The 14707-nt window shown below is 48.8% G+C and overlaps 2 protein-coding genes across 2 annotated transcripts; one reads left to right on the top strand and one right to left on the bottom strand.

The window, feature by feature from the left end:
- Nucleotides 1–1013: 1013 nt before the first annotated feature.
- LOC138995892 (protein S100-A7-like) lies at nt 1014–4118 on the top strand. Its single transcript, XM_070396690.1, has 3 exons — nt 1014–1042; nt 2878–3035; nt 3923–4118. Exons 2-3 carry the CDS (start codon nt 2895–2897, stop codon nt 4085–4087), a joined length of 306 nt encoding a protein of 101 aa, XP_070252791.1. The 5' UTR covers nt 1014–1042; nt 2878–2894; the 3' UTR covers nt 4088–4118.
- A 5876-nt stretch (nt 4119–9994) lies between these two features.
- Nucleotides 9995–12872, bottom strand: LOC138995843 (protein S100-A7-like). The gene is made up of 3 exons (XM_070396583.1): nt 12838–12872; nt 11126–11283; nt 9995–10213 (listed from the first exon to the last, which is right to left on the bottom strand). Exons 2-3 carry the CDS (start codon nt 11264–11266, stop codon nt 10049–10051), a joined length of 306 nt encoding a protein of 101 aa, XP_070252684.1. The 5' UTR covers nt 11267–11283; nt 12838–12872; the 3' UTR covers nt 9995–10048.
- Between the last annotated feature and the right edge of the window lie 1835 nt (nt 12873–14707).

Genomic DNA, 14707 nt, shown 5'->3' with positions numbered 1-14707 from the left:
TTTGAGTGGGGTTGAGAAGAAATTAAATAAGTGAACCAGAGAGGTCTGGTGCTGATGCAAATATGGATGTAACTGGGGACAGAAAGGCCAGGCTGAAGCATGGAGGCCAGTGCATTGGGGGGCCTGACCTGGGAGCTCAGCAGTGGGCCTGGTCCCAGGGTGCCCAATGCCTGGGCAGTCCCTTACTCCATGGGAGCATGTTCTAAGGGGAACAGAGAGCAGGAACAAGGACTCTTCAGTGAATCAGCATGGTATGTCCCCAGAGGGCCCCAGGTTTCATCCTGACCTCCAAGATCTTGTTTCCTGCACCTGAACTCGATTTTCCACAGCAGGTTAGGACATAACAGACGTCAGGGCATGAGCTACTGACACCTAAGCAGACTATTTTGCCTAAGGGAAGGAGAAACATCATTGAAGAATTTATAGGAAGGCATCCTCATGGGAGAGGTGGCAACTTTGCCAATCTCCTGCTGGCTCATTTTATGGTGGTCACCATCCCTGAATCTAGACAGTGGCTTCCTTGGTGGGCCTCGGTAGGCCCTGGTGCTACGAAGTGAATTTCTAGAGTGTGGGGCTAAGGTGATGCGTGGTATAGTTATGGACTTATAAAACGCTGGAGAGAGTTTTGTGAGATGCCAGAACAAACTTGTGGAAGGAGTGGGTGATGAGCAAACACAGACCATGATGCATCTCAGAGTCCCATCCTCTTTAAGTTCAGAAACTCAGTTTTCTGTCCCAGAATTCCTGTGCTTTACAACACATCCCATGGTCTTCCACACCCCTGACCCCAGGAAGTGAGGACAGAAGAAGGCTCTAGGTGTTTTCCTTTGGGAGTTGCCTGGGATTTTACTGGCACATGCTGAACATACACTCCTAGGTGTGTGCCACCCACCTGAGTGGGACAATGGTCCAGGAAGTAGACAGATATGACCCAAAGGCTCCCAGTGCCTGGGAGGAGCCAATTGAGCCTTATAAAGAGACCAGTCTTTGCCCAGATGCACAGCACACTCAACTTCTCCTCAGAGCCTCCTCGTCAGCTTTGGTAAGTCTGCGCCTATCTCTTTGCCAGGGAGGTTCATCAGGGCCCAGGATCTTCTGCTGTCTGCAGTAGTAGGGAAAGCAGTGATGGGAGAGGATTCAGGAGCTTGGGTCCAGATGTAATGGGGTTCTGCCTGTAACGGGGCTCTGCCTGTTATGAGACTTTGCCTGTTATGGGGCTGTATAACTTTATTCCACTGGGGTCCTGAGGATCTCATCTACAAGATGACTGGACCGATGCTCCCATTGCTCTGTTGGCCCCTGTGTAACAACTCTGTGGAAACCTCTCTGGTGGGAGCTGAGGAAATGACCCTTCCTCTCTCCTTCTCTTTTCTCTCTGGACTCACCTAACTCTCAGACCACAGGTTGGGGAAGACTCAATTTGCACCCCAACCTCTGGGGGAGTAGGTGTGTCTACCAAAGTCTGGAAGGTTCTCCTGAACCCAAGCCTGGGACTCCCACTCACCTTGCCATGGTGAGAAGATCTGCCAGTATATGGATCAGAAACCCATCAACTAATGTTTTGGACCTCTGCCCAGATGAGGGAAAGACCAGTGACTTTCTGTGCACAGGGCTCAGCTCTGACGTTGGCCAAATTCACAGAAGGCCTTGGGTAGTTCCATGTATGGACATAGCAGCAAGGTTTTTTTTCCCTGATGATAAGGAAATATAGTTTTTGTTAGATGCCCATACATGTGAGCCATACACATTTCTTGAGAGTTTTGGAAAGTCTGGGGTGTGAGGGCTACACTGTCCCATTTCTCTGCTTGGGGTCCAGACTGTTGGTGGAGGTACTGGCTTTGGGAAGTTCGACCTCTTTACTTAAATGTGGGGTAGCCTTGCGGTTCTAGATAGCAGGGAGGTACAAAGCTCTTCTGAAGGAGCATTCTCCCCACTTTCCACCCAAGAGTCTAAAACTGAGGCAGATATTTCTGTTTATCTCAAACATGATGACAACGCTGGTCAGCAGTCTTTCTTTCCCACTGGTGGGGATGGTCCAGGAAAACCTTTGAGAGCTCATGACAGGGATGTATATCTCTGCTCACACTTACCATTCTACTCACACTCAACCACTGGGAGCCTCCAGGGCCAATTTCATTTAGAGCAGCGGTTCGCAAACTGTGGGTCGCGACCCCTTTGGGAGTCAAACGACCCTTTCACAGGGGTCGCCTAAGACCATCGGAAAACACATATATAATTACATATTGTTTTTTGTGATTAATCACTATGCTTTAATTATGTTGAATTTGTAACAATGAAATTGGGGTCACCACAACATGAGGAACTGTATTAAAGGATTGTGGCATTAGGAAGATTGAGGACCACTCATTTAGAGCTTGCTTTATGATCATGATAGGCATCTCAGGGAACTCATTCCAAGAGCAGCCCAGGGCAGGTCAGGCCAGACTAGTCAAGAAGTTATTTTGTCCCCATGACTCTAACCCTGACATTGACCCTGGAGGAGATGGTGTTGATGCTCTTGAAGAGTAGAGTCATCCAAATGCTGTGTTTGGTTCAGGTCCCAACTAAAACAAAAGTCCTTTTCCATGTGGTTGACTCCTAACCTCTTTGCTTCTGCCTCCTGTGGTTCTGTCCACAGTGGGCTTCTCTATTCTCCTCCATCTCCTCTAGACCCTGACCTGCATGGGACCAGGCCCCAGCTTTGGTCACATTCTCCTCCTTATGAGCATCTCATCCCACCTCCTAGGATAATACAGTTCCTTCTGCTACAAACTGAGCCTCACTTCACTAGAGGCTTGTACCCATCCCATTGTCCTGACTTAGGGTCCCTCACCTCGGGGGAAGGATAACAAAGGTCCCCGTCTTTCTCTCTGGCAGCTTCCTTGAAAACCAAGATGAGCCATACTCCAGTTGAACAGTCCGTGATGGACTTGATTGTCTTGTTCCACAAATACACCAAACCTGATGACAAGATTGACAAGCAGGGCCTGCTGAAGATGCTGAAGGAGAATTTCCCTAACTTCCTCAAGGCTTGTGTGAGTCTGTGTGACTTCTCCAGATTGCTTAGGCCCTGGCATGGGGGAGGACTTGGGACAAGTCAATCCCATTCTCTGATCCTCAATATTCTCATCTGCAAAAAGGCCTAAGTGGACTTTCTTGACTTATTATCAGGATGAAAGAGATGATACATGTGGCCAAGTGTAAAGGCATCTGGGGATCAAGGGTAGTTATCAGGTGTTCAAATAGGAGAGTAAAGAATGGGTCCCCTCCCACTTGTCAATCTCCATCCAGGAGACTGAAGCCTCTAGAAGCCTCCATTCAGTTCTCTGAGATCCAAGGGAAGGTGATAGAAATCCCATGGCTGATAAAATTTAACACCTTTCATTACAATGAAAGAGCTCATCCATAGAGCTGATTTAGTCTGACAGTTAGAATATACTGAACTGATTACAAAAAGAGAGGTTGCTAAGTAACACAGAGAGTAGGTGAGCAAAAGAGGGCACTGAGCATGGAAGATTCAGGAAGGCAAATAGGAGATAGGAGAGGAGGGTTAGGAATGAAGACATAAGGGATAGAGCCTATCTCTAGTTTCTGGGTAGAACTTAGGTAGATGTGGTCCTGAAGTGGGTCAGGAAAGCAGGTCTTGGTCTAAAGACCACCCACCCACCAGCTCATTGATCAGTGAGGCTCTGGGCTGAGTCTGCCCACCACCACTAGGTCTCTCTTTCATGCTGATAGTTGATCCAAGGAATCTCCCTCAGTGACCTGCAGGTTAATGTTAGCTTTCCCCTCATTCCCAGATACCCTCCACTGGCCCACACCAGCTACACCTGTGCGGCCCCAGATGCTTCTCACCCCCTCTCTGCCTCCTCCTCCTTTTCCACTCATAACACTTTTGGGACTGAATTTATCTTTTCCACAGGAAAAAAAGGGCAAAGATTTCTTGGCCCATATCTTTGAAGACCAGGACAAGAATAATGATAAGAAGATCGACTTTTCCGAGTTTCTGTCGGTGTTGGGAGTCATAGCCACGGACTACCACAATCACAGCCACGGAGCCCCGCTCTGTTCTGGGGGAGGACACTGAGCCCAGCCCAGCCTGACACCTCCAAGAAACAATAAAGTGTGTCTTTTTCCCTGATACAGCCTGTTTCCTGCTTTTCTTTGGCTACTTATGCTGTCAAAACCGTCCCTTCTTGGTGAATGTAATTGTGGGTTCTCTGTGGGAAAACTTACCCAGGAATGTGCCAGGAGGGTGCCCTCCCTTTGTCCCCCAGCATAACTGACCACCTCTCTCAGCAGGGCCTCTGTCCACCTCTGCCCCTGCTCCCTAGTGCAGCCAGCGTGCCAGGTCCCAGGGTCAGCAGTGCAGAGCATTCTGCTGGCCCAGCCATGCTTTTCCTTCTCAAGCCGCGATCAGCATCTAGGGATCCAGGACCTGCAGGGAGCAGGAGCTGAGGGAGGTGTGAACATGGTGCCTCATGCCCATGGGCTCCTGTCCAGCATGATGCCAGGGACATAGGGGAGATGGCACCACTGAAAAAGGCATTGGGTGGCCGACATTGGGGGCACATGGGCACTGGTCACTCTGAATGGGACACTCAGGAGTGCCCAGAGGACTGGATCCCTTGTCCAGTGTTCTGGGCTTCTGGGCTGTGTACTGTTCCTGTGTGTGTGTGTGTGTGTGTGTGTGTGTGTGTGTGTGTGTTGTTTTATCCTGTGTGGTGTCCCTGTGGAGGTGAGAGCCACCCTGTCTGCTGAGCTGATCCTGGCAATGCTTTGCTAAATGCTGGGAGCTGGGTGTTTGGGAAAAGCACAGAGTGATGGCTGTTCCAGGAATGAGGAGTAAAGCTAGTGTTGGAGTCCAGATAGTCTGGGCAGCAAGTGGAAGAGAAGATTGAAGAAGAGTAGGGAGGACAGTGCACGGAGGGAGGAGAGCTCATGCTGAGCATCCTAAGAGACAGATCCCCTTATCTGTCATAGGAAGGGCCATGTCATTACCCTTGGGCTCTCTAACGTCATAAAATGTGCTAGGGGCTGAGGATTTCAGAAATAAGCAGGACACATGTGCTTCCTCAGCAAGCAATGGCTCTCCCACACATGGGGTCTCTCCATGGGCCAGGAGACCAATCAGCACTCACCTGCACATCCAGGGCCACCTCTAGGCACATACCTGCTGCTTCAGTAGCTCCCCTCCTTGAGGATCCCATCATCCAGCTGGGTCACTCCCTACCTCCTACTCACAGTCTCCTGCTAACCCCTCAATCAGGCCACATTCTTCAGGGAGAAATTAGGCAACTGCCTCCAAAATCTTCTGTCCCACCTGCAGGAAACTTGGTGGGTGAGTTATTTGTCCATGTGGTTGACTCCTCCACCTCCTACTCTCATCGTGTCATTAGCAACTCAGTTCTGAGACCATCACCTCCCTCCACTACAGGGGCATCCTCTCCTGCCCATCCTCTGCAGCTTGTCATCATTTAGGACATGTCTGAGCTTTTCCCCGCCTACACCTCACTCTCTCACTGGTATTGCATGTCCCTCCCTCACCACCCCTTCTCAGTCCACCTGCTCTCAAACTCAGGGAGATCTGCTTCTCTGGACCTTTTCACTTTTCTCCTGTCAGTACCCTCTTCTGTCTCTATGCAGCCTGCACCCCATGATCCACCACACCAACTGCTCTCCACTGACTAAGATCTCTGGTGCTGACTTGCCTCAGGGCCATACCCGCCCTGCAAACCTCCCAGCTTGAACCAATCCCTCCACTTGGCTTCTCTCCTCCTGCACCAGGACTGCTGGTCCTGCTAGGAACCTTCCTGCCAGGGCTCCCAGAGCTGGTGTCTGACTTCCTCTCTGCTCAGCCATCCATGTTCCTCTCCTGGGAACTTACCTCCTGATGGTTCCAGTCCATCCCAATATGTCTTATTGTTTCCTGACTCAATTCTATTTTTATAATGCTTCTCTTCACCTGAAATACCTTTCAATTCCTCACCTTCCTGTTTAATATGATGTATCTCAACAGACTAGAAATCTGAACTTGTCTCTAGGGATTCTCCTTGGAATTGGACACAGACTACTTCTCCACAATGAAATGTGCTCTTCCTCCTTTATGCTGCCTGCCACATAAGCCCACTTGTACTATGAGAACCACACCACGTCATTGTCCCTATATGCCTGTATTCCAAATTAGGGAGGAAAAACACTTATTTTAGCTTCACTGATCTCTAGTACCTAACAGTTCCAGCACATAGTTTTTACTCTAAAACTAAAGGGTGTCCCAAAAATCATGCAAGAAGTAATTTTGATAGAAAACACTGGTGTATAATTAAAAATTATAAATTTTTTATTGATTCACAAAGGATACAGTATAGGTTTATCTAGCTAATAGAATATTGGGTAAATGGCCTCCACGGCTTTGCTGGCACATACCCAATCTTTTGTTATTGCCTGAGCAGCTGCATTTTCGAAGAAGAATGGTCCGATGATGCCTCCAGCCCAAAATCCGCACCAAACAGTGACACGTTGTGGATGCATTTGTTTCTCAACAATCACTCGTGGGTTTTCTGAACCCCAAATGCGACAATTTCGTCGATAAACCAAGCCATCAAGATGAAAATGAGCCTCATAGAAATTCACCACATTTATGCAAAACGGTCATGGGAAATTACTACGAAACAGTGCCTATGTGCCAGCAAAGCCATGAAGGCCATTTACCCGATATGCTATTCCATACATAACCCTAACTGTATACTTTATGGATCAATAAAAAAGTTACAATTTTTAATTATAAACCTGTGTTTTCTATCAAAATGACTTCCTGTGTGGATGTTGGGACACCCTTTACTTTTTTGTTGGAATATAATTGTTCAAATTCTGGTCCAACGCATCTAATGTTAACAGCAATCAAAAATGTAAAAACCGCCGAAACCGGTTTGGCTCAGTGGATAGAGCGTCAGCCTGCGGACTGAAAGGTCCCAGGTTCGATTCCAGTCAAGGGCATGTACCTGGGTTGCGGGCACATCCCCAGTAGGAGATGTGCAGGAGGCAGCTGATTGATGTTTCTCTTTCATCGATGTTTCTAACTCTCTATTCCTCTCCCTTTCTCTCTGTAAAAAAAAATCAATAAAATATATTTTAAAAAAATGTAAAAACCTCCAGTTTGGAAGTCGGCTGTGAAACTTAGGAAAGTACCCAGGAAAGTGAGGCCAGGTTAAAAAGTGTAATTTGAAATAGTGAACAGCTGCTGTGGAGACCATAGTCCTGATCTTCCAAAAGGAGGAGTTGCTTCCCGCACGGTGGGAGGCCGCACTTCCCAGGACATTGCTGGTATGTACAAGTCTACGGACCATGGCCTCTAACGTGGACCTAATCTCCTTGAATTCGCCAACCTCTGTTTAATCTCACAATGCTTCCCGCCATTGCCATGCTCCATAAAAGTTAGGATGAAGTGGATAGACATACAGTTACTCATTTTCTGGAATGATTTAGGAATCACATCCTGAAGGGAGCCTTGTGTGTGATCCCCAATGGGCTCATGTTCTCCATACTTAGCTATGGGAAAGGTCAACTGTAGAACTCATCACATTCTGTTAGAATTGTGTTTCATACCTGTGTCAACCCAGAGAGCTGATCTCCTGGAGGCAGGGGCATGAGTCTGGTTCAATGCTGATACCCGTTTGTCCTGAGACATTGTAGCGTCTGCCATGGCACGGTGCCCTAGAAGGGTGTTAGTCCCGTCTCTCCAGAGTGGGTTGGAGGACTGACGTAAAGAGAGAAGCCAGGCCACATGCGCAACCTTGTTCAGGTGGAAGTAATTGTTCCTGGGCTCAGCTGAGACAGAGAGCCTTAGGAAAAGGCCCAGCTGAACCAGTGCTCAGGGGCTGAGGGCTGAGAGAGGTTCTGATACCAGTGGAGATTTGCAGGCGGTGCCTGTAGAAGAGAAGAGTGTGGACCCAGGACCTGGGATATTTCCTGTCCCCTGACACCTCTTTGGTGCTCTGCATCTACAGAGGTGATGCTCAGGATGCTGTTCAGTGGGAGTGGAACAGGGTGGAGTTTCTATCCCAGGTGCAGTGTTCAGGAACATTTTTCTGTTGGTTAAACCCTACAATTTTCTGCAAAATGGAAGATGGGGTGGGGGTTTAAGAACATAATTTGCCCATGTGCTGGTAGGAGAGGAAGTCAAATGAAATGTGGTGGCCCAGGGATAGCCCTGACTTAAAGGGACCCTGTGCAAATGCACATTGGTCAATTCCACCAGAGCCCCATTGTCTCCAGTCTCAAGAATGCCACATCTTTGAGCTTGATGGCTTCTCAGAGATAACCTATTCCCAGCCTATAACTCATAATAACAGCACCGAAGCCCAGAAAAAATGGATTTGCACAACACTCTGAGGGTTCATAGTTAAATTTGATTTAACTTAAATTAAATTTAGTTTTAATTGTATTTCATTCCATTTTCTTTAAAGTAGATTGTATTTTACTCAGTAGTATCAGGAAAATACAATTGAATTCTAAGCATAAGTAACATAAACACAAAGGTTCCAAAACTGTATCTAAAGGGGGAGCCCTCTCTGCTGTGGCCGCTGACACCCTGTGGCCCAGGGTCTGGGACTGCAGACTTCACAGGAGCTGAAGTGAGTTGCCCATACGCTGCAGGTGGTTCTTCTGCCTCGTGAAGGTCAGTGAAAGCTGTGCCCAGAGCCCGCTCTGACTCTGGAGAGGCCAATGGAGTTGACGTTTCCTCTTGAGGACTTTTTTGAACTTGCTCTGGAGCTGGTTCTGGAGATACCAGAAGAGAACATGTTATCACCATGACTGCCTCGATGTGCCTTCTAAAGACAGAACATCTCTGCTATCCATCCATGGAGTCCCAGTGCCAGAGCCCACCCCAGGAAGTCTTCCCAGACTGCAGGCCATGGGGACAGTGATCAGAGCAACTCTTTGCTCCTGCCTAACCCGAGCTTCTGGAAGCTCTTCTCTGTGTGGCTTAGCCCCCCACGTACCAAACCATCCCCCCCCTGGCCTCCTCATCCTCTGCCTCTACCTCTGTGGGCTCACAATGCTCCAGCTCTGCAAGGAGCAGCTGGGCCCAGTGCTCCAGGTGTGAGCTGGTTCTGTAGATCCAAGAAGGACAGAGGCAGATGGGAAGGGCCCTGTGTGGGTAATGGCACGCCTTTTTCCATGGATAGTGGAGTGGATTGACACTGATGACTCAGCATGAGCTTTCTGCTCATCATTCCCTGCCCTCTCCTCCCCTCTCCTCTTCAGTCCTGTCTTCTCACTTGCTGCCCAGACACTCTCTGGACTCCAGCACTAGCTTTACTCCTCATGCCTGGAACAGCCATCACTCTGTGCTTTCCCCAGACACCCAGCTCCCAGCATTTAGCAAACCATTGGGAGGATCAGCTCAGCTGACAGGGTGGCTCTCTCACCTCCACAAGGACATCACACATGATAAAACACACACACACATGCACAGGGACAGGACACAGCCCAGAAGCCCACAACACAGGACAAGGGATCCAGTCCTTGGGCTGTTGAGTTCTCATTCACAGTGACCAGTGCCCATGTGCCCCCTATGGCCGCCACCCAATGCCTTTTTCAGTGGTGCCATCTCCCCTATGTCTCTGGGGTCATGCTGGGTAGGAACACGTGGGCATGAGGCACCGTGTTCACAACCTCAGCTACTGCTTCCTACAGTTCCTGGATGCCCAGATGCTGATCATGGCTTGAGAAGGAAAAGCATGGCTGGGCCAGCAGAATGCCCTGCACGGCTGACCCTGAGACCTGGCACGCTGGCTGCACTAGGGAGCAGGAGCAGAGGTGGACAGAGAACCTGCTGAGAGAGATGGTCAGTTGTACTGTCCGCCAGAGGGAGGGCACCCTCCTGGCACATTCCTGGGTAAATCACTCCATGGAGATCCAAAATTACATTCACCAAGAAGGGGTGGTTTTGACAGCATAAGTAGCCAAAGAAAGCAGGAAACAGGCTGTATCTGGGCAAAAGACACACTTTATTGTTTCTTGGAGGCCTCAGGCTGGGCTGGGCTCAGTGTCCTCCCCCAGAACAGAGCGGGGCTCCGTGGCTGTAATTGTGGTAGTCCGTGGCTATGACTCCCAACACCGACAGAAACTCAGAAAAGTCAATCTTCTTATCGTGATTCTTGTCCTCGTCCTCAAAGATATGGGCCAAGAAATGTTTGCCTTTTTCTTCCTGTGGAAAAGATAAATTCAGTCCCCAAAGTGTTATGGGTGGAACAGGAGGAGGAAGAGGCAGAAAAAGTGAGAGAAGCATTTGGGGCCGCACAGGTGTAGCTGGTGTGGACCAGTGGAGGGTATCTGGGAATGAGAGGGACATTAGCACTATCCTGCAATTCACTGAGGGATTTTCCTTGGATCATCAAGTATCAGCATGAAAGAGAGACCTAGTGGTGGTGGGCAGACTCAGCCCAGAGCCTCACTGATCAATGAGCTGGTGGGTAGGTGGTTTTTAGACCCAGACCTGCTCTCCGGACCCACTTCCAGGACCCCATCTACCTAAGTTCTACCCAGAAACTAGAGATAGGCCCTATCCTTGTCTCTTCATTCCTAACCCTCCTCTCCTATCTCCTATTTGCCTTCCTGAATCTTCCATGCTCAGTGACCTTTTTTGCTCACCTACTCTCTGTGTCACCTAGTAGCCTCTCTTTTTGTAATCAGTTCAGTATATTCTAACTGTCAGACTAAATCAGGTCTATGAATGAGCTCTTTCATTGTAATGAAAGGTGTTAAATTTTATCAGCCATGGGATGTCTATCACCTTCCCTTGGATCTCATAGAACCGAATGGAGGCTTCTGGAGGCAGAGCCTGAGTCTATGGTCTTCAGACTCCTGGATGGAGAGTGACAAGTGGGAGGGGACCCATTCTTTACTCTCCTATTTCACCACCTGATAACTACCCTTGATCCCCAGATGCCTTTACACTTGGCCACATGTATCATCTCTTTCTTCCTGATAATAAGTCAGGAGAGTCCTTTTAGGCCTTTTTGCAGATGAGAATATTGAGGATCAGAGAATGGGATTGACTTGTCCCAAGTCCTCTGCCATGCCAGGGCCCAAGCAATCTGGAGAAGTCACACAGACTCACACAAGCCTTGAGGAACTTAGGGAAATTCTCCTTCAGCATCTTCAGCAGGCCCTGCTTGTCAATCTTGTCATCAGGTTTGGTGTATTTGTGGAACAGGACAATCAAGTCCATCACGGACTGTTCAACTGGAGTATGGCTCATCTTGGTTTTCAAGGAAGCTGCCAGAGAGAAAGACGGGGACCTTTGTTATCCTTCCCCCCAGGTGAGGGTCCCTGTGTCAGGACAATGGGGTGGGAACTGAGCATCCAGTGAAGTGAGGCTCAGTTGGGAGCAAAAGGAGCTGTATCATCCTAGGAGGTGGGATGAGATCCTCACAGGGAGGGAATTGTGACCAAAGCTGGGGCCTGGTCCCATGCAGGTCAAGGCTCAGAGGAGGTGGGGAGAATACAGAAACCCACTGTGGACAGAAACACAGGAGGCAGAAGCAGAGAGGGTAGGGGTCAACCTCACGGAAAAGGAATGACATTTCATTGGGACCTGAGCAAACACAGCATTTGGATGACTCTACTCTTCAAGAGCATCAACATCATATTCTCCAGGGTCACAGTCAGGGTTAGAGTCATGGGGACAAAATAACTTCCTGACTAGTCTGGCCTGACCCGCCCTGTGCTGCTTTTGGAATGAGTCCCTTGAGGTATGCATTGTGATCATAAAGCAAGCTCTAAATGAAATGGGCCCTGGAGGCTCCCAGCAGTGCGTGTGAGTAGGATGTTGAATGTGAGCAGAGATATACAGCCCTGTCCTGAGCTCCCGCAAGGTTTCCTGGACCATCCCCCCCAGATTGAAAGAAGGACTGCTGACCAGTGTTGGCTTCATGTTTGAATAAACAGAAATACCTGCCTCAGTTTTAGGTATTGGGTGGAATGTGGAGAGATAGGCTCCTTCAGATGACCTTTGTACCTTCCCGCTATCTGGAACCCCAAGGCTAGACCACATTTATGTAAAGAGGTCTGACTTCCCAAAGCCAGTACCTCCACCAACAGTCTGTACCCAAGCAGAGAAATGGGACAGTGTAGCCCTCACACCCCAGACTTTCCAAAACTCTCAAGAAATGTGTATGGCTCCCATGTGTGTGCATCTAACAAAAACTTCCATTGTCTCCTAATCTGGGAGAAAGATCCTCCCTGTTATGTCCCTAAGTGAGAACACCGAAGGCCTTCTGTCAACTTGCCCAAGGCCTCAGCTGAGCCCTGTGCACAGAAGGTCTCTGGCCATTCCTTCAACTGGGAATGAGGTTCAAAGCCGAAGTTGATAGGTCCCTGATCGAAGGTAGTGGCAGGTCTTCTCACCAGGGCATAGTGAGTGGGCATCCCAGGCCTGGGCTTAGGAGAATCTTCAAGACGTTGGGAGAGCCACCCACTCTCCCCAGAGGTTGGGGTGCAAAGTCCATGGCCTGAGATTCAGATGATTCCAGAGAGAAAAGAAGACAAGGAGCAGAGGAAGGTTCATATACTGAGCTTCCACCAAGTACATTTCAACAGAGATGTCACAGAAGAGCCAACAAAGCAATGGGAGCATCAGTACAGACATCTTGTTGTAGATAGGCCCTTGGGACCAAGTGGGATCAAGATGGAAAGACCCATAACAGGCAGAGTAGAGAGTGGATACAGGTTCCTGAATCCTCTCCCATCACTGATTTCCCTATTCCTGGACACAGAAGAACACCCTGGGCCCTGACGAACCCCCTGGCAAACAGTTAGGTGCAGACTTACCGGAGCTGATGAGATGTCACTGAGGAGAAGGTGAGTGTGCTGTTCATCTGGGCAAAGACTGGTCTATTTATAAGGCTCAGTCTGGCTCCTCCCAGACACTGGGAGCCCTTAGGCCATGTTCTTTCTCTGTTTCCTGGACCATTGCCTCACTCAGGTGGGTGGCACACACCTAGGAGTGTGTGTTCATCATCTTCCAATAAAATCTTAGGCAACTCCCAAGTGATTGCACTATTCTAGCGCATTATTCTCTGGGTAAGGAAACCTAGGGCAAGGTTAGGGTAGACAATGGGATTGTCTTAAAAGCACAGGAATTGAGGTAGAGAACACTGGGTTTCTGAACTTAATGAAGATGCGACTCTGAAAGGCAGCATGGTCTCTTTTTGTGTATCACCCAGTCCTTCCACAAGTTTGTTCTGACATCTAACAAAAGTCTCTCCAGCGGTTTATAAGTCCATAACTATACCACGCATCACCTTAGCTGTCATATTGATCTTCCTCCTAAGCCTTCAAAATCTTATGAGATGGTGCTGTTACCCTCATGTTGAGGACGGGGAATTGAGGGAGTAAGAGGTAAGCAAAGTTCCTATGTGCACCAGGCTGATAGACAGCAAGCTCAACATATGGTCCCAGAAAGCCTGATTCAAAACCTCCCTCCTAACCCCACCACTAGACCTCTGGGGTCACATCAGGGCCTGTGAACTCAAAGTCCAGGGGAGGGAGGATGGGTCAGCTCACTCCCATGGTCACGTGGTGTCCTCACTGAAATGCTAGGAGGGAAAGAGATGTCATGGCCCACAGTGACAGGTATTACACAGTGAATAGTACATCACCTACAGGTGAGGGAAGAGACAAGGTCAGAGCTTTCAGTTCTGGCGTTAGCCCCGCACTCTTGAACTTCGCTTTGCAGCTCCAGGGGCTGCCTGATCCCACCAAAGAAGCCACTGTCTAGACTCAGGGATGGTGACCACCATGAAATGAGCCAGCAGGAAATTGGGCAATGTTGCCTCCCCTCCCATGATGATGCCTTCCTATGAATTCTTCAATGATGTCCCTCCTTCCCTTTTGCAAAACAGTCTGCTTAGGAATCGGTGGCCATGCCCCGTGGTCTGCTATGTCCCAACCTGATGTGGAAAATCTAGTTCAGGTGCAGGAGACAGGAGCTTGGAGGTTAGGATGAGGCCTGGGGACCTCTGGGGAACGGCCCTGCTGACTCACTGAGGAATCCTTGTTCCTGCTCTCTGCTCCCCTGAGAAGGTCCGGCCATGAGTGAGGGGACTGCTCAGGCACTGGGCACCCTGGGACCAGGCCCATCGCTGAGCCTGGGTCAGCCTGCCCCTGCCCCCCAATGCATTGGGCTTCCACACCTGGCCCTTCTGTCCCCAGTTATGTCCACATCTGCACCAGCACCAGCCCTCTCTGGTTCACTTATGAATTGTGTTCTCATCGCCACTAAAAGCCTGCTGTGAAGGACACACAGGAAACCTGGAGAGGGCGTCACTTCGAGCAGAGGAACTGAAATGTCATTCCCACATTCGCCCTGGTATAGCTTTTGAAATTTGAACAATGTCAAGATACTTCAAATTCATTTTTAATTTTTATATTTAAGTTTTGCTTTGTTCAGTCTTGCCTCACTTTCAGAGTCTGAACTATGTATAGTCCTTGGCTTCTGGAATCTGAGCATCATTAATCTGTTGCAAGGTATCTTGTTTTTACTTATATACTTCTATTCCTTTAATCTTCATTACCATTCAATTTCCCTCAAAAAAGAAATATAAGTTTTCTGGTTTTTTGTTTATTTTTATGCATGCTCACCAATGTAAATAGTTATTTTGGACCGTGTTCTCTCCATGTTTTTTTTTAATATAGATTA

The sequence above is a fragment of the Myotis yumanensis genome, unplaced genomic scaffold (genome assembly GCF_028538775.1).
Source record: "Myotis yumanensis isolate MYYU_CA2020_CCGP unplaced genomic scaffold, mMyoYum1.0.hap1 SCAF_17, whole genome shotgun sequence".
Taxonomy (NCBI): Eukaryota; Metazoa; Chordata; class Mammalia; order Chiroptera; family Vespertilionidae; genus Myotis; species Myotis yumanensis.
The sequence above is the reverse complement of the archived record's forward strand: the minus strand, read 5'-3'. Positions and strand labels throughout refer to the sequence as shown.